The sequence below is a fragment of the Microtus pennsylvanicus genome, chromosome 1, assembly GCF_037038515.1.
Source record: "Microtus pennsylvanicus isolate mMicPen1 chromosome 1, mMicPen1.hap1, whole genome shotgun sequence".
NCBI classification, from domain to species: Eukaryota; Metazoa; Chordata; class Mammalia; order Rodentia; family Cricetidae; genus Microtus; species Microtus pennsylvanicus.
This window is the reverse complement of record NC_134579.1, coordinates 186,379,937-186,400,823: the sequence shown is the minus strand read 5'-3', so window position 1 is coordinate 186,400,823 and position 20,887 is coordinate 186,379,937. Positions and strand designations below refer to the sequence as shown.

General features: G+C 41.2%; 1 protein-coding gene across 4 annotated transcripts in view; it reads left to right on the top strand.

The window, feature by feature from the left end:
* Window positions 1-18,529, top strand: part of Arhgap18 (Rho GTPase activating protein 18) — a 210,875-nt gene extending 192,346 nt beyond the window's left edge. For all 4 annotated transcript variants that reach the window (XM_075946884.1, XM_075946895.1, XM_075946915.1 and 1 more), the window contains exons 13-15: window positions 13,287-13,411; window positions 17,377-17,438; window positions 18,362-18,529. In XM_075946884.1, coding sequence (XP_075802999.1) covers window positions 13,287-13,411; window positions 17,377-17,438; window positions 18,362-18,453 — 279 coding nt within the window. In that variant the 3' untranslated portion in view covers window positions 18,454-18,529. The remainder of the gene's footprint in view (window positions 1-13,286; window positions 13,412-17,376; window positions 17,439-18,361) is intronic.
* Window positions 18,530-20,887: the final 2,358 nt, after the last annotated feature.

Here is a 20,887-nt window from a genome sequence, read left to right as displayed (position 1 = left end):
AGCAGGCATTCATGTTATTAAGATATGCTTGACTAGATAAACGAGTACTTCGATCCAAGTTGTAAGATAGATATTCAATTTACCTAAAGACAAATGTTTTAATGACTCCAGCATATTAATTATTTGGTGTGAGTGGGAATGTGCTTAAATATTATTAAGTTTTGTCCATTAATGATAACAGGAGAAAATAATAGCAAGGTTGTAGACCATTAAACATAGTCATTTTCTGATAGCATCTAACTTGTTGGGGTCCTGCTCTTTCCACGTACCCATTTTTCATAAATGCACACCTATGTATTCAGTTGTATTGTGAATTTTGTGAAGAGGGAAGTGAAGTTTCTATTTAGACAGTTGGTGTACCACTGCATTATACCCCAAAATATGTATCTTTTCCATTATTGAAAAAGTAGAAACAATAGCCTTTGAGCCCCAACATCAAATCTTTTTACTTTACTCTTCTTCCAACCTGTTCCACACACTTTATCTCCTTTTAGTCTCTTTATGCTAATCACAGACATCCCGTGATGTCACCCGTAATTACCTCGGATGGCCTCTGTCTAATGAGGATGTAGGGGCAGCTTTGATGATCACTTACTGACAAATTGCCGAAACTCCTAGGCTTCGTTTCCAGAGTAGGCTTTGATTTACATGATCTTTCCTCTGCCTTCCCTGCTCACCTCCTAGAGGGAAGTTGGACTTTTATGAGCCTGTGTGGGCTGTGAGAGTCTGCGATCCCCAGTGCTACTCCACTTCTGGTCCCATTGGCTTAGGAAACCAAAATTCTCATAGTGTCGTCAACTTAAATGCTCACTCTTGTTGACCTAGCTTCAGGCACTAAAGCGGGGCTTGGGTTTGGGGATGGTTATATGATTTTCCTAAAAGCCCTGCAATATCTTGTAAGGGTTTCAGGTTTAGAGAATCAAGCTGGAGGATGCTGCAGTTAACTGAGTAGTGTGAAGGCTCCAGTGGTTTGTGCGGACACGAGCCACAGCTTTTCTTGACAAGTACTGGGATTTAATTCTGACGCTTTTAATCATAGCACCATTGCAAGTATTAGTTCTAGCACCTACATTTTAGGGCAACAGGTCTGGCTTAACTTGGAGATGTATATGGAAAATGAAGTCAAATATCTTCTTTCATGGTATGATTCACTCTGATTTTAAATAGAGCATAAAAGAAATGAAAGAAAACGTTAGGACTTACTTCATTGTGAATTAAATGCTTATAAACTTCTGTAAAATATTAGGGCGATTTCTGAACTTATGAGTCAGATTAAAGTTTAAGGCATTGTGATAACAAAGACAACATTTGGAGTGCTGTTAAGACAGTAGAAGATCTTTTTATATGGCCACCTCCTGGTATTGGAAGTTCACACTAGGATGATCAGCATGAATTTTAGTTGAGATTTTTGGCCAAATGTCCTCATTTAGTTTTCTAAAATGTATATTACATTGAGACGTCTTTTAAAGAAATCTTTATTTTTAATTTGCTCCTTTGAGAATAAAAAGGGTTTTCTGTAGCACTAACGACATTAGCTTTCCATTCAAATGTGTCTTAATGGAAAAGAAAAACTGTCTTCCTGTGATCTTACGTTAAATTTTTTGAGTACAAAACTATAAGGAAAGTTCTGTTTAATGTCTGACAAAAAAACACCAGAACTACAATCAGATTTCTCTAAGAACACCTTAGTTCACTATATAACATGTGGGGGATGATTTAAATCATCTTTCTGTTCCAGTAGCCTTGGTGTGCAAAGGAAATTAACATTCTTTACATCGTAAACTCATAGGGAACTGAACTTCAATGGCCCATTAGTCCTTCTCTACCTTCGACCTGCTGTATGACAGATGACTTCAATTCATAGGCATACTGCCCTTCCCCCATGTTTTCATGGTTGTCAGCCAGTGTATTAGTCGGGGCTCTCTAGGGGAACAGAGCTTATAGAAGAAATACATAAAGGGAAGTTATTAGCATGGCGTATAGACTGTGGCCCAGCTAATACAACGATGGCTGTCTATCAACTGGAAGCCCAAGAATCCAGTAGTTGCTCAGTCCACAGAGGTAGCTTTCTCAGCTGATATCCAGTGTATTCCAGAATACTGAAGAAGTATGCTCTAATTCCAGTGAAGGGATAGACTCGTTGGCAAGAGTTTGAAGAAGAGCAAGCAGGCAGAGAGAGCAGGTTTTCTGTTTCCGTATCCTTTATATAGGCTGCCAGCAGAAGAGCTTCCCATCTCAAAAGGTGTGTATTGAAAGTGAGTCTTCCCACTTTAAATGATTTAATTAAGAAAAAATCCTTCACATATATACCCAGCCATTTGGGTGTTAGTTAATCCCAGATGTAGTCAAGTTTACAACCAATAATAGCTATCACAAGTTCACCCCTATCAACTTGACTCATAATCATATCTCCTTTTGTCATGCCTAATTTCTAAATGAAAACAATAATCAGGCCATAATTATGTCCAACATGATATAGCTATCCTACACATAATCGTCAACACATAGATTTAACCAGGTCATAATTATACCTAACATAATGTAGCTATCCCTTGTACAACTGTCAATGCATTGTAAATTTGGGTTAGGTGGCAACGTCTCTTGAGGGACATTCCTTTAGGATCACAAACTTAAACATTACAACCGCTGATGCTCTCTTAATTGGTGATGCACTGTGTGATAAAGAAATTAAGAGAAGAAAACACAAATATTTATATAAACACATTCTTAACAAAATACAACAGAGACACTTACGCCAGTTATAATCCTCATTTCCACACCTGGTTCCATGGCCTTAGCTGGTATTTCTAACAGCCTTCCTCTAGTACCCATTTTGTATTCTCTCCACCCTCAGCAAGCATCTCATCAGGTCTTGGCCCTATTCCTGGAGGAGTGACTCATACTTTTATCCTGAAGGGACTGTACCCTTTGTCATATAGCTTGAATTTTAATTATGGGACATGGTAGCACCAAGAGATGTCCTAAAGAATCTCCTGTGCTCCAGATATAATCTTTCTTACTTCCACTGTAGAGAAGCAATCTAAGTTCCCCTCAGTAATTTGGTTCAACCAACCCTCTTAAAACTGTTGTTCTTTCTTAGATTGTTGACTTAAGGGTATCAGAAGTGCATAGTGCCCAGGGGGATGTCTGAGCTTCTAGTCCAATGATGTATTTGTTGTGTTTCCTAGCAGGAGTGCTCCCCTGTCTGGAACCAAAACTGCTAGACCAGCAGAACTTAAAAGGTCATGGCAACAGGAAGTAAAACTTTTCCTAGTGGGTCACTAAGTGTGATAGTGAGTGGAACTATTCCTCTTGCACTCTTTGATTCCAGGATCCCTGGATTCTGACTATGGGAGAAACCATACAATGGCCTGGACACTGATTTAAAGCATATATTGCCTTCTGGAGAACCCTACCTCAGCCTTCCAGGCTGCTACCACCTAATTGCCATTGTAACTGTGTCTTCAAAATGCTATTCCATCTTTCTTTTAGATCAGCTGCTTCAGGATGCTGGGAACATGGTAAGGCCACTGGGTTCCCTGATTGATCACTGGCCCACTGTCGCACCTCTCTAGCCATGAAGTGAGTTAGTTGCGTGGTCAGAAGCAGATATTGTATGGAATACCGTGACAGTGGATAAGGCACTCTATCATGCCATAGATGGTGGTTTTTGCAGAAACATTAAATGCAGGAAAGGCAAATTTATAACCAGAATAAGTTTCTGCTCCAGAAAGGACAAAGTGTTACTCTTTTTAGGAAGGAAGTGGTCCTAGGTAGTCAACCTGCCATTAGGTCACTGACTGGTCACTCCAGGGAGTGATGCCATATCTGGGTCTCAGTGTTGATCTTTGCTGTTGGCAAATTTGGCACTCAGCAATAGCAGTAGTCACGTCAATCTTGATGAGTGAAAGTCCATGTTGTTCAGCTCATGCATAATCTCCATCTCTGCTACCATGTCCGTTTTGTTCGTTGGCCCATTGAGTAATGGCAGGGATGGCTGGGGAAAGGCACTGAGTATCCACAGAGCAGGCCATCTTATCTACTGAGTTATTGAACCCCTCCTCTGCTAAAGTCTCGTTTACAAGTCTCTTCACATCCTTTACCCGTTTGGAGAAATCTACTTACATTCTTTTTCCCTAGTTGTCTTTTGCACAGATTTTCCAATCATGCTCCCAAGTTCCTGCTCATGCAGCCAATTCATTAGCTATGGCCTATGAATCAGCGAAAAAAAAAATCACACATCTGGCCATTTCTCCTTCCAAGCTGTATGACCATGTGTACTGTCTGAAGTTCTACCCACTATGAAGATTTCCCCTTGCTGGAGTCTTCCAGGGTTGTCTCAGAAAGGGCTTGTAATGCTGCAGTTGTCCACTTTTGAGTGGTGCCTGTATAATGTGTAGAACTATCAGTAAAACAAGCCTTACTCTTTTCTTCCTCGGTCACCCAATCATAGGATACATCCCCATGAAGGCTCTAGGTGCATGCCTGTCCACAAACAGCATTGTAGCGGGAGTAGAAACCATAGGCATTTGGGCAGCTTCTCTGTATAACTTGCTTGTACCTTGAGGACCTGCCCAGCCTGATCTCTCTCTCTCTCTCTCTCTCTCTCTCTCTCTCTCTCTCTCTCTCTCTCTCTCTCTCCCTCTCCCTCTCCCTCTCCCTCTCCCTCTCCCTCTCTCTCTCCCTCTCTCTCTCCCTCTCTCTTCTCTCTCTCTCTCCCTCTCTCTTCTCTCTCTCTCTCTCTCTCCCTCTCCCTCTCCCTCTCTCCCTCTCTCTTCTCTTCTCTTCTCTTCTCTTCTCTTCTCTTCTCTTCTCTTCTCTTCTCTTCTCTTCTCTCTCTCTCTCTCTCTCTCTCTCTCTCTCTCTCTCTCTCTCTCTCCCTCTCTCTCTCCCTCTCTCTCTCCCTCTCTCTTCTCTCTCTCTCTCCCTCTCTCTTCTCTCTCTCTCTCCCTCTCTCTCTCCCTCTCTCTTCTCTCTCTCTCTTTCACACACACACACACACTTCCATTTGATAGTAGATTTTTGTTGTGTGTATCCTACTTTATGTCTTGGTGGGTCAGATTAACACCCAGCTTTGATAGGTTGCATGGTAACCCATCTCAGGTTAAATGATAAGTTGGTGGCCTATTGTCAAATGTTCAATTTCCACTAAAGGCTCAAGAGCAGGCTAAGAGTTGCCTGTCAAAGGGAGAATAGTTGTCTGCTAATGATGGTAAGAGCATTGCTCCCTAATCCTATAGGTCTCTTCTGTGATTCACCTATAGTGACAAAAGCTTCAAACAGATAGCTGTCTGCCACTGACATCTCAGGTATCTTTGGTCCTGGTGGATCACGTGATCCAAGTGGTAAGCAGCCTGGAACTGTTGTAGATCTTTCCCTGTTCTAGGACACACACAAAGCTAGAAGCTATCCATGTCACTTGGTATCTGAGCTGGAGTTACACACTCAAGTGATGAATGTACTGTCTCCAGAATCCATCCCTCTGAATCTTGTGTATCTTTCTTGGTGGTAGGAGGGGCCAGGTTCAATAATTTATTCTTCACCTTAGAATGAATACCTCTGCCTAGTTCACACTACTGTACTTCTTTCACTGAGATTAAACTTAGGATGAATTTACTTCCCATCCTTTGGTGTCCATATACGTTACCAATGAATCCAAAGTGGTTGGTACCTCCCACTCACTTGATTCAATTAGTGTAATAATGCACCAATGAGATATTTTTTGTAAGAGACAGATGATCAGCATCCCTTCCAACTAAGTTATGACACAGGGCTTGAAAGTTAATATATCCTTGGAGTAAAACTGTGAAGGTATACTGTTGGTCTTGCTTCTGGTGGTACTCATGGACAGATACTGAGAAAACAGCATTTTTCTAGATGCTAGATTAATAACTGCATATTATGTACCAGAAGATGTGTTCATCTGTTCAAGTAAGGACACCATATCTGGTATAGCAGCTGTAATTGGAGTCACTAACTCCTTGAGATCTTGATAGTCATAGTCAATTGTCTTTCTTCATGACCCATCTGTCTTCTACACTGGCCAGATAGGAGAATTAAAGGGAGATATGGTGGGAACCACCAGCTCTGCATCTTTCAAGTCTTTGGTGATGGCATTAATTTCTGCAGTTTCTCCAGGGATGTGATGACTCACTATTTTTCCTCACAGAGGCAACTCTAAAGCCTTTCCAACCATAATAGCCCTCACTCCACAGGTCAGGGAACCAATGTGAGAATTCTGCCAACTTCTAGCCCAATTATAAATAGTGGAACTGGAGAAATAATCACAGGATTAGTTTGGGAACCCACTGAACCTACTGTTAGTTGGACTTCACCCAAATCTCCGTTAATCACTTGACCTCCATAAGCCCCTACTTTAGCTGGAGCGCCACAGTGTTTCTCAGGATCTCCTGGAGACAGCATCAATTCGGAACCAGTGTCCAATAGACACTTGAAAGTTTGAGTGTTTTTTATCCCTAGTGTACAATTAACCTTGAAAAAGACTATAGGTCCCTCTGGGGGAAGGAATGGGGAAAGGCTAATAATAAAACTTTCTGGTATTTTATCAAGGCCTTCCTCAGAGGAAACGAGCCATCCCTTTATTCAAGGGGTTCTGGGTCTACAAACTGACTTGCCTGAAAATTGTTTCACGGGTCAAGATTCCATTTTATCATGATCCAATGGTAACTTTCTTTGTTTGAGAATTTTTCTGCTTATATACAGACCAAATAAAAGATGCAGTAAGTTTCCTATCTATGCCATGCCTGGAAACATCATAACTGATTAGCTAGTAGCAAAGATCCATTATTAGTTCTGCCACCATAGAACTCCCTTTGTCTATGCTGACCATTATGAGTTAGGCCATTATGGATATTGCTTTGTCTATGTTGCCCATTATGATAACTATGATCACTTTACTTTTGGTGATTCGGTGCTGCCACCTGACTCCTGCTTCCAGACCCAATTAAACCCATTGGATTTGATTCATCCAGCTGAGCACCAGCATCCCCAGCCCTAACTTCTGGCACAAGGAAAAGGATGACACCTTTTACTTTTGGGACTTTAGTGACAGACATGCCTTCTGGGTCCTCGCATTGCGGAGGATTAGGTTTTGTACAGCATGTCCACTCTAGTATTGTAATTCTGTTGAACATTAAAATCCCTTCATCAATACTAAGCAAAGGAATATCAGGAGTCTCCGGCTCCTCTTTAGTAGACCATCTTTCATCAAATGCTTCAGACAACCATTCAAACTAACTTTGGACCCATTTTTTTAAAACCATGCAAGCATCTGTATTAAACCTAGAATCTCCATTCAGTGGGCCTATTAAAAAAAAACAAAAAAAACCCTCAGTCTCATCCAGTTTTGTGTTCCTTCCACCATTATCCCACACCTTTAAACTCCATTCCCACACACACTTCACAGATTCTGCTCGAATGACTTAGCAAAGGCATTAAGCTCTTGAGTAGTGTATCACACCTCCTCCTGGACTACATTTTCTCTCTCCCCTCTAAAATTAAGTCAGGTTATAGATCTAGAATGAACTACTGGTGGGCCCTGAAGGACATTGGTTTTGTCCCACCTGGCATCTCCTTCAAAGGAAGTCACTGCTGTTTTAGCAGACAACGAAGGATTAATTTACTCAGTCAGAGGTGGGAAAAGCACTGTAACAGGGGGTGGGAGTCCATCTGCTGAGCATGGAGAGACTACTGCCTTTGACATTCAGCCCTTGAGAGTCTGAGGGTTCAAAGTTCTCAGCTTCAATAGCATCCTCCCCCACATCTCCATGCCAAGTTACAGGATCTCATTCTTTACCAAGTAATGCCCTTACTTTAACAGTTGACACCCTCTGAGGCTGGAACTTGAATTTTTACTGTAGTTCAGCCAAGCCTATAATTAGGCCTTTGGTTTAATTTTCTGCACCTTGAGCTCTCTGGCTACTGGAGAGAAGATTCTCTTCCAGGGTACCCTCAGAAAACATTAGACTGTTTATGTGCATCTGGAGCCAGTCAGTTTTTTCGTGGAGTTTATATTTGTGCTTCCCCATATTCTGAGATGCTAGAAGTTGGTTAATTTTATCACAGAGCTAATTCTTTCCCTTTTTCAGTTTATCTAAAGATGCTAGGAGCAACCAAGCAGAATCTCCTGTCTCCTCATTTTCTCACAAACTGTCAAAAGTCTTATATGCAGAGTCAGCGAATCCATTGCCTCTCACGACTCGAGAATTCGAATAACCACATGCATCTGTCTCCTCAAGTTTGTAAAATAGTTCACCCCATGGGCTTTCTGCATTCTCCAAGCTTCTGGGAGAGACTTCAGTAACTGTAGGTGTTGGTAAATTGGAAAGTCTATCCCAGATACTTAAACAATTCCTCGTTACACTTCTGGTGATCTAGAACCATTTCTGGTATCAAAATCTGTGTTAGTCAGGGCTCTCTAGAGGAACAGAACTTACAGAATGAATCTATCTATGTATTTATCTGTCTGTGTGTACACACACACACACACACACACACACACACACACACGTGCGCGCAGATTTATTTGAGTGGCTTTCAGGCTGTGGTCCAGTTAGTCCAACAATGGTTGTCTACTAACAGAAGGCCCATGTATCCAGTAGTTGTCCAGATCTCGAGGTTAGATTTCTCACTGTTCTTCAGTAGATGCCTGAATCCTAAAGACATAGGTTCTGATGCCAATGAAGGAATGGGCTTGCCAGAAGCAGCAACAGCAAGCAGGCAAAACAACAACAACAAAACAAACAACCAAACAAAAACCCAAGCAGCCTTCTTCCATATCATTTATATAAGTTGCCAGCAGAAGGTATGGTCCAGATTAAAAATGGATCTTCTTGCCTCAAAATTTCTGTATTAAAAGTGGGTCTTCGCACTTCAAATGATTTAATTAAGGGAAAAATCCCTCGCAGCTGTACTCAAGCCAGATGAGGTTTAGTTAGTTCCAGATGTAGGCAAGTTGTCAGCCAAGAATATTATCCATCACATGAAATGTGAAGGTCACAAAGATTGCTCTGTATATAGCTTCAGCTACTGTTATGGCATAAATAAGAACATATTGTTTGGCTTGCTGATCAGGCATGGTGTCTTTTCAAAGCTTGGCAGCTCAATGTAATTAGTATACTAATAGCATTCGTATTGGATACAGTGTGAGTTTGGAGCTTGATCGAAGCTGTCATACACCATTTAAATCAGCTCTTGGGTATCATTTATTGTTTATCATCTCTGTATAAATATCACTTGCCCTTCCTTGCTAATATACTCAGCAAAATCTTTTAAAAATATTTAATGAGATTTTTGTCTTTACCGTCTACTGGGTATACTTCTGCAATAGTGAAAATAGTTTAGCATCGTCATATTGAGTCACAATCTCAGTCTCTGTATTTTGGGGGCATTTGGATGGGATACATTAAATAAGCGGAGATTGCATCTGTCTTAGATATAAACAAGACTCACACCCTGTTTTATGGCAAGTTCTCCAGTTGATAGGAATGTCCAAGAGTCAACCTGGGAAAGTGCCATGTGCTACCACTGGCTGACTGAAAGCCTTTTAGGGACAGTGATGTACCCATTTGCTGTGATGAGTCAGCTTGTATTGCAGAGCCTCGTCTGGGAAGAGTTAACAATAAACTCAAGTCGGCCTAACTTCAGCCCCTTTTGTGGAAGGCCAGAAATGTAGGGGATAGTTTTATCCACAAGGAGCCTGTGGTAGAATGCCCATGTGACTCCCCAATTTTGCAAAAGTCAATTCTGGTGCCATCTGTGCATACATGACAGTTTCCTAACATTACATGTGTCCTTGAGAATTCCGAGATACCTCAGAAACAAGTTCCTGAGACTATTCCTTCCAAAATCCTATGAGTGTGTGAGAGGCAGTGCTCTCTTGGAAGTTCTGCTACAATGCTTAAACTCAGTGGTGTGCTTTTTGAGAAATCCTGTTGCTCTCTCTGAAACCACACTCTGCGGATGCATTTAGGGGGTATAGGATATGTATGGATCATGCTAGTACAGGTGTTTAGCCCTTTTAGGAATGTCTTAGGCGAAGAGAGGGCTACTCTTGAAGCAAGCACATGCTGGAGCTCTTGGGCTTCTTGTTGCCTTCCTGCAGGAACCAACCACTGAATTTAGCTTTGATAGCATTATTAAATTCCTTTTCTACAGTTCTGGCTTTGCAGAGTGTGGGGAACAATACAAAGTGACAAAGGCAATTCGATGTATTAATCTTAGAAAAAGTGCAGAAGAATAATTTTTGTTTTTTGAGACAGGGTTTCTCCATAGCTTTGGAGCCTGCCCTGGAGCTAGCTGTTAAAACTAGGCTGACCTCGAACTCACAGAGATCTGCTTGCCTCTGCCTCCTATATTTTTTTAACCAGGAAGAAAATACAAACAGGTGTATCTTGTTATGAATGTTATTGTCATTATTCCATTGGTTCTAATGAAAATATTGTTGAGTGATTGTATTTCTTTTGATTCTATTAGCCATAGGAGAGTAGGTTCCATGGAGTCTAAGGTGTTTGAAATAAGCCTCTATTATTGGTGTAGGATTGGTTGAAAGATACCCAGCAAAGATAAGGACCTGCCAGAGAGGATAGATTTTTTTTCCAAATGGGAGAATAAACCACATGGAATATTGAAAGGGAACAGAAGTAGCTGCTGATGTTGCCATACTGTTGAGATCTCCACGATGAAATACTATTTTTCTGGTCCACTTTTTTTGTAAAGTGTTCACTGTAAATCTTCTGAATACGCAATTTTATCTTATCCTCCTCAAGTGTTTGACTGTAGTTTATCCAAACACATACATATTTATTCCTTAGGACTGGATAAGAGGTGACTGTGAAAATAATTTTATTGTTATTACTTTCATTAAGCAAATTTAAATATAGTTGGCCCTGTGATTTAACCAGGATTTCCTAACGTTTACATCGTCCTAAGTAAGTGGATATATGCAAACCCTGGCCTTGCACTGAGGGCCTTGTACAAGTTAGAGAGTGAGAATTGAGGATGTTAATCCACAGTGCCCTTGTTCACTGCTTTCACTGTGTGGACAAGGTAAATAGGGATAAGTACATACATCCTCGCTACTTCCAGTGCCACAGCTGCAATTTTCTCTCCAATGTTCAAGTGGTCAGTGGCCGCTTAATGTTTCCCACTGCCCATGGAGGAAAGGGGTTGCTGAGACCAAGCCATCGGGTGGAATAGGCCCTGTAGGAAATAAGCTGGGAAGCAGTCCCAAGGGAGAAGGCCCTGCCGTCTGAGTTGTGTTTTACCACAGACAGTAACACCGCACACACACAATATCACACTCACAGAACACACACATAGTCACACAATAGCACATACATTCATACAGCCACACTCAGCACACACAGTCACACAATATCACATTCATACAGCCACACTACACAGCACACATACAATATCACATTCATACAGTCACACTCACAACACACACAGTCACACAATAGCACATTTATACAGTCACACTCTCAACACACACAGTCACACAGTAGCACATTTATACAGTCACACTCACAGCACACACAGTCACACAATATCACATTCATACAGCCACACTCACACAGCACACACAGTCACACAATATCACATTCATACAGTCACACTCACACAGCACACACAGTCACACAATATCACATTCATACAGTCACACTCACAACACACACAGTCACACAATAGCACATTCATACAGCCACACTCCCACAGCACACACAGTCACACAATATCACATTTATACAGTCACACTCACAACACACACAGTCACACAGTAGCACATTTATACAGTCACACTCACAGCACACACAGTCACACAATATCACACTTATACAGTCACACTCACAACACATATAGTCACATGATATCACACTCTCCACACACACACAGTCACACAATGTGATGCGCACACACAAGCACGCCATCAGAAAATGCCCCATAGACTGTTTAAAGTAGCTCATTTTCAGCACGTTGCAGATGAAAGTAGTTAAAAGAGAAAGGTAAATTGGGCTAGACGCATAGGGGGAAGGGTCACGTCAAGGTCAGAGCATACTGAGGTAGTCAGGCTGAATTACAAACTCAGAAAGAGTGGAGTTGACAGTCTGCCTCCGGCTTGGACCTGGCGGTTGGTGCCCATGTCTGTTGGGCACTCCTCAGCAGTCCTGTTTCTCTTCTCTGTAACTACAATATGAAATTTGTCCTGTTACTGAGAACCAGTTTTAAACTGTTGGGAGGGGGCATCTGTTTTTTTTTTTTGCCTGATTCTAGAAGAATAGTTTCATTTCCCAACGATATCAATGGCATCTGTAATATATTCATGTTTTATCGTTCAAACCAAATGGAACTCAAGACCGAATCTATTTAATGGGAGTAATGGATGCTAAAGGATGAGGATCTTTTTAATCTGCTGGGTAAGCAGAACTAACATAGTACTCAGTAGATACTTACAAATTTTGGTCAAATTAAGTGGGGGGTATTTGTAATATTTAAGAACTTATATTTAAACATAATTTGAGCATGCTGTTCTAAAGTCTGTTTAAGACATATGGCTATAAATAATAAATTAGTATTTGTTTTAGCAAAAACCATTTAGGAATTAATTAAGACTATTATTTTGAATGCTGTAGCTAACGTTTAGATATTACAAACCTCAAAAATGTTTCACTGGTATCTCTAAATCTATCTAGTGTTCTGCAAATCCATGGGTGGGGGGCTTAGAATCAGTCCTTTGTAAGTGCAGTGTGTATAGTCAAAAGAATAATAAACTCGTTAACCAAGTAGGCATCAAATATAGTACAAATACATTATTAAGAGTCCATTCTTTTTCACAGCCAGGGACATAAAAGATAGAGGACGTTTCGATACTGGGTGGGACAGTTTTGTGAAAGCACACATAGCCACAACGCCGAGTGACTTCTTTCTGTTTCAATTTCATAAATTGCTACATGAGGAAGCACTCTCTGGTAGATAACACTCAGAAATCAGCACTTAATATGGCAGTAATGGTTATTGCTGTCATTCTTTACATCTTTAAAAATAATTAAGCATTACTGCACAGGCATTATAAAGTTCCCCTATCACCATTAAGAGGATATTTGAGGTTTGATGTAATTTAGCAAATTACATTATACAGTAGTTAAGGTTTTATGCAGTGTAGTGAAATGGGTAGTAGTTAAGCACACTTCCCATACAATGCACTGTACGGAGTTACATGTTCCAGCTGTTGTCAGCTTTGTTCCAGTGTCATTATTGCTTTGCAGGCTGACGTTCCTCAGGGAGTGATTCGAGTGCAAGCTCCCCATCTTTCAAAAGTTTCCATGGCAATACAGCTAACTGAAGAGCTAAAAGCCAGCGACGTGCTTGCCAGGTTTCTCAGCCAAGAAAGGTAAAGGCCTGTTTTAATTATTCTGCGGGGTACCTCACTTTTATATTTATACTGCCCTACCCCCTCGTGTGTGTGCGCGCGCGCGTGCGTGTGCACGCACACGTGCGTCTTCCCATCAGAAGAACAAAGCAGGCTTGATAATTAGACCACCGGAGGGAATGGTGGGAACCGTCAGAGGTAGCTTGTGTTCAAGTTGAGCCCGTTTCAGGCAGCCTGGGTGAGCAGCCCTCCACCGTTCGCCTGCAATGAGCTTGGTGCATGAGACCACTCAACTGTCCTTCCAGAACATGTTGGTTGGAGGTTAATTACTGTTTGTAGGCTGCCACGAAGATTGCTAATTAAGATGCAGCAAGATTAAAAAGAAGACGCAACTTTCTCTATGAAACTTAATGAATAAGAAAGAGAATGTTTCAATTTAAAAACTGAAAGCTTGGATGCTTGAGAGAGGACACCCAGTCCCTGAGGTCTGAAGTCACAAGAGGAGAACAGGCTGTGCTCATCAGAGACAAGCATGTCCTTCGTTGTCCTGGGGCAGATGCTGCAGATGCTTAGGAAGCTCTGCTCTCCCTCACTGTACTCATTATAGGCCATGTAGCTTCCCGTTCATCCTGTCTCGAATTTGAGAGGTCCTGATAAGCTTTTGGGGATTTTAGCTTTTTCCATTTAAACATCTTATTTTTGTTTAAAATAGTTATAATGACATCCTCCCTATTTATGCTATGAAACTAATTTTTAAAAAAATGTTATTAGTATGTGTGTATGTGTGTGTATGTTATGTGTGTCTATGTGTATGTTGTGTGTGTGTCTTTGTGTGTACAAATTAATGGAGTCCATTCTCTTTCCATCTCGATATGAATTCTAAGCACTGAACCCATGTCCCCAGGCTTGTGCACCAAGCACCTTTACCCACTAAGTCACATCCCCAGCCTCAATCTAAAATTCTTGAAAGAAATCCAGCATCTCAGCTTAAAGGATCCCATTTTGCACTTTTCCTGAGCTTCATCTCATTCTAACACAGGGCGCTTCAGTCAGATTGTCTGCTAATGCCTCTGCAGTGTCTGTACAGCACCTTACGCTAATGATTGTCTCTGATTAAGACTCTGAGCTAGGTGTTAGAGAACTAGAACCACATCTCCTAAGTTGCAAAAAAGGATGGATTGTCAGAGCTCCCAACATAAACTTCCTTGCTGTAGCAGTCTGCTGCAAATACAATCCTTCCTTCACTTTCACTGATAGGAACACGATATTAGCCCCAGGTCAGACAGCTGGAAATATGAATCTGTGTTCATGTCCAAAGAAGTAGCCCCTTATGTCCCCTCCACACCAGCTCTTGGAAGTCGTGCCTGGCATTAAGCCTTCCCAAGATGAGTCTCTCAGAATTGGGGGCCAGGAGCATTAGGGATTTCTCAGATTGATCCTTCCTCCCTGGAGTGTCTCAGCTACAATGAAGTCAACACTCTCTCTTGCTCCTTCCCACCTACAGCCGCCACCTTTGACACTTCTTCTCTCCAAGGGCATGTTCCTTTCCCTCCCAGAATGTGTCTGGGGGTCTGGATGGATCGAGTCGGGAGCATCCTGCAAGCTCCGAGAACTCAGTTGCTGCTCATCTTTTCTACTTAGATTTTCCAAGCGTAAATCCTCATGAAATGGTATAGTCTTGTTCGGCTGGGTCCTTAATATTTTGATGTACAGCATGAAATATTAGTCAGTATATTCACCTACATGCTGTTCTGTCTTCCACTCAGGCTGCTCTTTGAAATGGTAACATTTTCCTTCTTTTGTGTACATTTACATGTGCACAGTGCACATGCCACGGTACCTGAATCAGTTTTCTCCTTCCCCTGTATGGGTTCTGGGTCCTCAGGTTTGGCAAGTTCTACTGAACATGTTCCATGTCCTGAGTTAAAGTCTCCATTCTCCTTTAGGAAGACAGACTAGGACCACCTTACAGTCTTGTGAGTGTGGACTAGGAAAGTGGCCCTTAGGTCCTATTGATGTTTATCTGGGCCACAGAGTGAGTGACATACTCAACCAATGGTTGTACTATTGTTATTCTCTACCATGTACTTGTGTCTCCCCCATTTATATTCCGCCTGTTTGGGACCATTAGGGAGCTCCCTTTCCTTCATCATTCACTTTCCTGCTCTCTCTGTCAAAGCCAATGCACACATATAAGGGCAAAAAGTACAGCAAATTGGCCATTCATCAGTGTTTGCTGAAGTATTGATGCCTTTCCATCAATACTTATGAATTTGTTGACTTCATATGAAAGCTATTCTAGCTCAAAAAGTTTGTTCAGCTCCCTGTAAAAATGAAAGAACCATATAGACCCTTGAGAATCACGCTGAAAGCCATATTAAACTAGATTCTTAAAGTCAAGTCTTTTATGACATTCCCTGGTTGTTTTATAGTCACAGTATATATATGAGTATGACCACTGGATTGTATACAAGGCCACACGGGGACCTGATGTGTGAGTGTGGACACAGTCCTGGGCAGACAGTGATGCCGTGGGCATAGCAGTGGGGAGAGAAGATCGGATAATCAGAGAACCAAGCAGAGATAGTCAGACTCCTTGGCAAAGCTGCTGCTATGCCAGGAAATTCTCATAGCTGGAAGAGTCAGACTGCTTAATTTTCTTCCTGTGGCATCTCTCTTTGGCATGCTACACGTGTATCTGTACGCCATGTGTACAGTGTCTGTGGAGGTCTGAAGAGGGTATTTAATCCCCTGGAACTACAGTTACAGCTGGTTGTGATCCACCTCGTGGGTGCTGGGGATCGAACCTTAGTCCTCTGGAAGAATAGCCACAACCGCTGAGCTATCAACCCAGTCCCTCTCCTCTGCACCCTTAGCAACAGCCCACAACTTCTCGAACCCCAAACCACACACTGCAGAGGATTTTAAAAGCAGATTCTTGAACTTCCTCCTAGAAATGTAAAGTTTGGCACTAAAGTTTTAGCAAGCTTTTGTAGTAATTTTTTTGTTGTTGTTGTTGTTTTTTGAGACAAGGTTTCTCTGTAGCTTTGGTGCCTGTCCTGGAACTAGCTCTTGTAGACCAGGCTAGCCTCGAACTCACAGAGTACCTGCCTCTGCTTCCTGAGTGCTGGGATTAAAGGCATGAGCCACCACCGCCTGGCTAAGTAATTCGTTTACAGAAAATTTTGACCAAAAATCACTGAATTATAATGTGTGTGTGTGTGTGTGTGTGTGTGTGTGTGTGTGTGTGTGTTTATGCATGCACATGTGATTTTAGAAAAGTTTACCTTTTTTTGAGACAGGGTGTCTCTGTGGATCTCTGGCTCTCCCGGAACTCACTCTGTAAACCAGGCTGGCCTTGAACTCAAAGAGATACACCTGCCTCTGCCTCAATAAATGCCGGGATAAAAGCGGGCGCCACCACTGGCCAGCTAAAGTTCACTTTTGTAACCAACATGTAAAAACCTAAAACTATAAAAAGTTATGAAGTATTGAGAGGCTCCCATTCATGGATATACTACATAATGTCAAAATGTGGCTCATTGTTTCTGTGGGCTTAATGCTCAGCACCACTTTATGGTAGGTGGAAAATGCTAATCTTTGAAGAATGTAAGTGTATAAAGGTAACATACTGTGTGAACAAATAAATACTAAGTGTAATGGAGAAACCGAGTCAGTACCTTGACCCTATGAAGAATAGATCATCATATCAATATTAACTTGATTCTTTTAGTGTTTATAAATTTAGAGACTGATTTATTCTTTTGCCGTCACATATCTGATTCTATTTATTTTGTTTCCAAGTGTGACATTTTGATTACCTGTAGGGTACGTTTAACAGATGGGGAAAATGCAAAGTGTATAACTGCAGTTTGTCTAAGTTATGAATTTTCCATTTTTAGCTAGAATTTCCCAGTCTGCTAAACTGATTTTCCTTGCAAACTGTTTGATGACACAAGTAATCAGTTTGTTTTTCTCCCTGGTAGTGGGGTTGCCCAGACACTCAAGAAGGGGGAAATTTTTCTGTATGAAATTGGAGGAAATATTGGTAAGCATGTTTTCATCCTATATGTTGATTTGATGTTGCTAATGTTTATATTTGTATCTTTGGAACAAAAATATTTATGTATTTGAAAGCAAGCATACCATGCCTTTGACAGTTGTTATATAGTTTGGGTTTGTGCGGTGGTCTGACCTTTCTTCCCGGGGCCTGTTTTTTTAAGCTCCTTCCTTTCAAATAATCAATCACATTCAGCCTTGCACATTCGACTTTTTTTTAATTAATTAATTTATTTATTAAAGATTTCTGCCTCTTCCCCGCCACCGCCTCTCATTTCCCTCCCTCTCCCCCAATCAAGTCCCCCTCCCTCATCAGCCCAAAGAGCATTCAGGGTTCCCTGCCCTGTGGGAAGTCCAAGGACCACCCACCTCCATCCAGGTCTAGTAAGGTGAGCATCCAAAGAGCCTAGGCTCCCACAAAGCCAGTACGTGCAGTAGGATCAAAACCTAGTGCCATTGTTCTTGACTTCTCAGTAGTCCTCATTGTCCGCTATGTTCAGCGAGTCCGGTTTTATCCCATGCTTATTCAGACCCAGTCCAGCCTGGCCTTGGTGAGTTCCCGATAGATCATCCCCATTGTCTCAGTATGCACATTCGACTTTTCATTTCACAAATAGATCTTCGAAATTAGTGTGGTTCCTTAGCTGAATCCCAAACTACTGTTAATGTTTAATACAGATGAGGATGATTTTAAAGTCCATCCCACAAAGTATTTTCACTTCTTAACATAACTCGATACCAGCAGTAGAGAATGACTACCCAATTGACATTTTTAATGCCTTGGCCAATTCTTTGAATGTTGTCATGAGACCCAGGGAAGGAGGACACAGATCTTGAAATCTAAGATTTGTAACCTTTGGGATTAATTGGTACTCCCCCACTGTGTTAACTGATACCACGTCTCCTTCACAGGGGAACGCTGCCTGGATGACGATACGTACATGAAGGACTTGTACCAACTGAACCCGAATGCTGAGTGGGTCATCAAATCCAAGCGACGGTAGAGGACTGGCCAGAGGACTAACGTCATCATTCTTGCTGGGTCAAGAGTGTTAATAAAAGTAGCAAGATTCTTAATTATTCGGCTGTACCCAATTATATTACAAAGTGACATCCCCAGGTTTTAAAATTACAGATTTTTGTGACTTCCACAATTGTTAATTATTATTATTATTAAGAAAACAAATATTTTTGGAGTAAGAGAAAAGCAGCTTAATTAGCTTGTGAGCTGTTGATACATACCTTAAAATATGTTCAGATGGGAAAGCTGTTTGGTTTTTGTTTTGTTTTGTTTTATATGAAGTAAATTCTCTACCCCTCCCCCCTCCCTCCCGCCTTTTGGTACTGGGGATTGATCCATAACTTTACTTATGACATCTAGTGTTATCCCCAGAAGATTAAATAATCTTTACTAATAGATTTATCAATGACGTTTTGGTTTATTTACATTTTAAGAATGCTGTCTCCCCTTTCTTCCCTCTTTCTATATACCTTCCCTCAATAAAACTTGCTTCTTAAACCGGAAAGAGACAATCCACAGCAGGTATGGAGAGCAATGAAGGCAAGCCTAACTCCACAGAATCCTCTTTACCACAAAGTGTTAGTACTCGTGGCTTTGAGTTCTCTGTCTGAACTGTCTTTCCTGCAGCATCCCAGGCAGTGGTCTTTTCAGCTTATCTGATGTATGTGCATAAATCTGTATCCATCATCAACACCAAAGATGTCAGGAATGTCCAATTATTACCAAGGCGTGAAATGCTTAAATACTCAGGAGGAATAATATGGATCCACACAAATGCCTGAACCACTTCTGACTGCAATGTGAAAAGCCAGGCCATTTTTTTACGAACCAAACTCTTCCAGATGGAATCTGAAGGGTAGCATATACAGTTACCTGGTGGCATTATCAACATTATCATAGTACAATCTGGGACAACTGGAGAATACAGTGTGAAATGTTACTTTCTGCCCTTTCCCCTCCCCCCAGAATGAGTCTTCTGTGTGTGATGATCATTGCTGTGAACCATTTTTTTCTGTTTTCATATTTTACCTAATCTGAGTCCATTTGTGAAGATGTCATGGAAAGTGTTATTCCCAGGGCTTTTTGTGCACAGAGCACACTGTGACAAAGCATGGATCTCTGCTGTGAAGAAGAGAAATGAAATAAGAGCAAAGTTCGCTGTTTTTTAAGAGTAGAGTGTTATCGAGAGGAGGTGGCACGCACAGACGTGGCACCCATGTGTTGACGGCACTCTTCATAGCTCTTCATGGGATGCTGCACATTCCTAGACGCTCTTGATGTCACTCTAATGAGGAAGGAAAGTGCCGTTAATGAGAACAACGAAATGTTCAGTGTGTAATTACCAGAGCAGCCTGTGGATGGACGCTTCCGTAATGCCATGGTGGTTCGTGCCATTGCTTTTTTATTTAAAGAAATTTTATAATTAAATGCCTTTTTCTAAATGATTTTCTCTTGGAATTATTACTTTTATTCCAGTGTGTTCATGGGTCTCCTTTTGTCTTTCTAAATTATTTTAATTAACAGTCTCTTTTCATGGTAATTAAGTCTCCTCAACTCTTTTACTGGTTCTTTTATTTTTAAATTCAAAAGACATATGAGACAAGCTTATTTTCTTCATTAGTTTTCTTTTTTTCTTTACATAAATGTCTATTCTTTGGGGTTTTCAAAACACATTTTGTGATGTTTCTTATTATAAAAGTATATCCATTTCTTGGGTAACAAAATTTATTGATGTTTTGATGCAAACAATGAACAATTCTAAAGAAAAATTATGTGTTTAAAACATTTAGGGATCCATAACAACAGAAGGAGAGGAGTTATGATAGCAGTTTACAGAAATATTTCTAGAACACACGTCCCACTGATCCTTAGCACACTGACTGCCTCCTCAGGGAGACTGGCAGAAGAAATCTCAGGTTTTTTTGGTTGGTTTGTTTGTTGGCTTGCTTGTTGTTTTTGTTTATTTCTCGAGACAGGATTTCTCTGTGTAGCCCTGGCTGTCCTAGAATTCACTTTGTAGACCAGGCTGACCTCAAACTCACAGAGATCCCACTGAGTGCTGGAATTAAAGGTGTGTGCCACCACCACACAACTGAGTCCCCAGGTTTTGATGGGTGAAATGATGGGTATACACATACCCATCATATGTATATTTGCCTTGACAGAAGAGGATTCCGTGTCATATTATAGCACTTCAGATACATATATATCCTGACGTTAACTCAAATGCTTTTACTGTGATTTTTTTTTCTTTCCAGTAAGTTTCAACTTTTGTGTCCATCTGTTTGGTTGAGAAAAGGATGGTGATGTGAGAACAAATACAGTTGTTTTGAGTCTCAATTACATTAACACTTACGGGAGTTGCTGGTGGAAAATCTGGGATCCAGTGTTTAGAGAAAAGTGCTCACCTGTCTTAC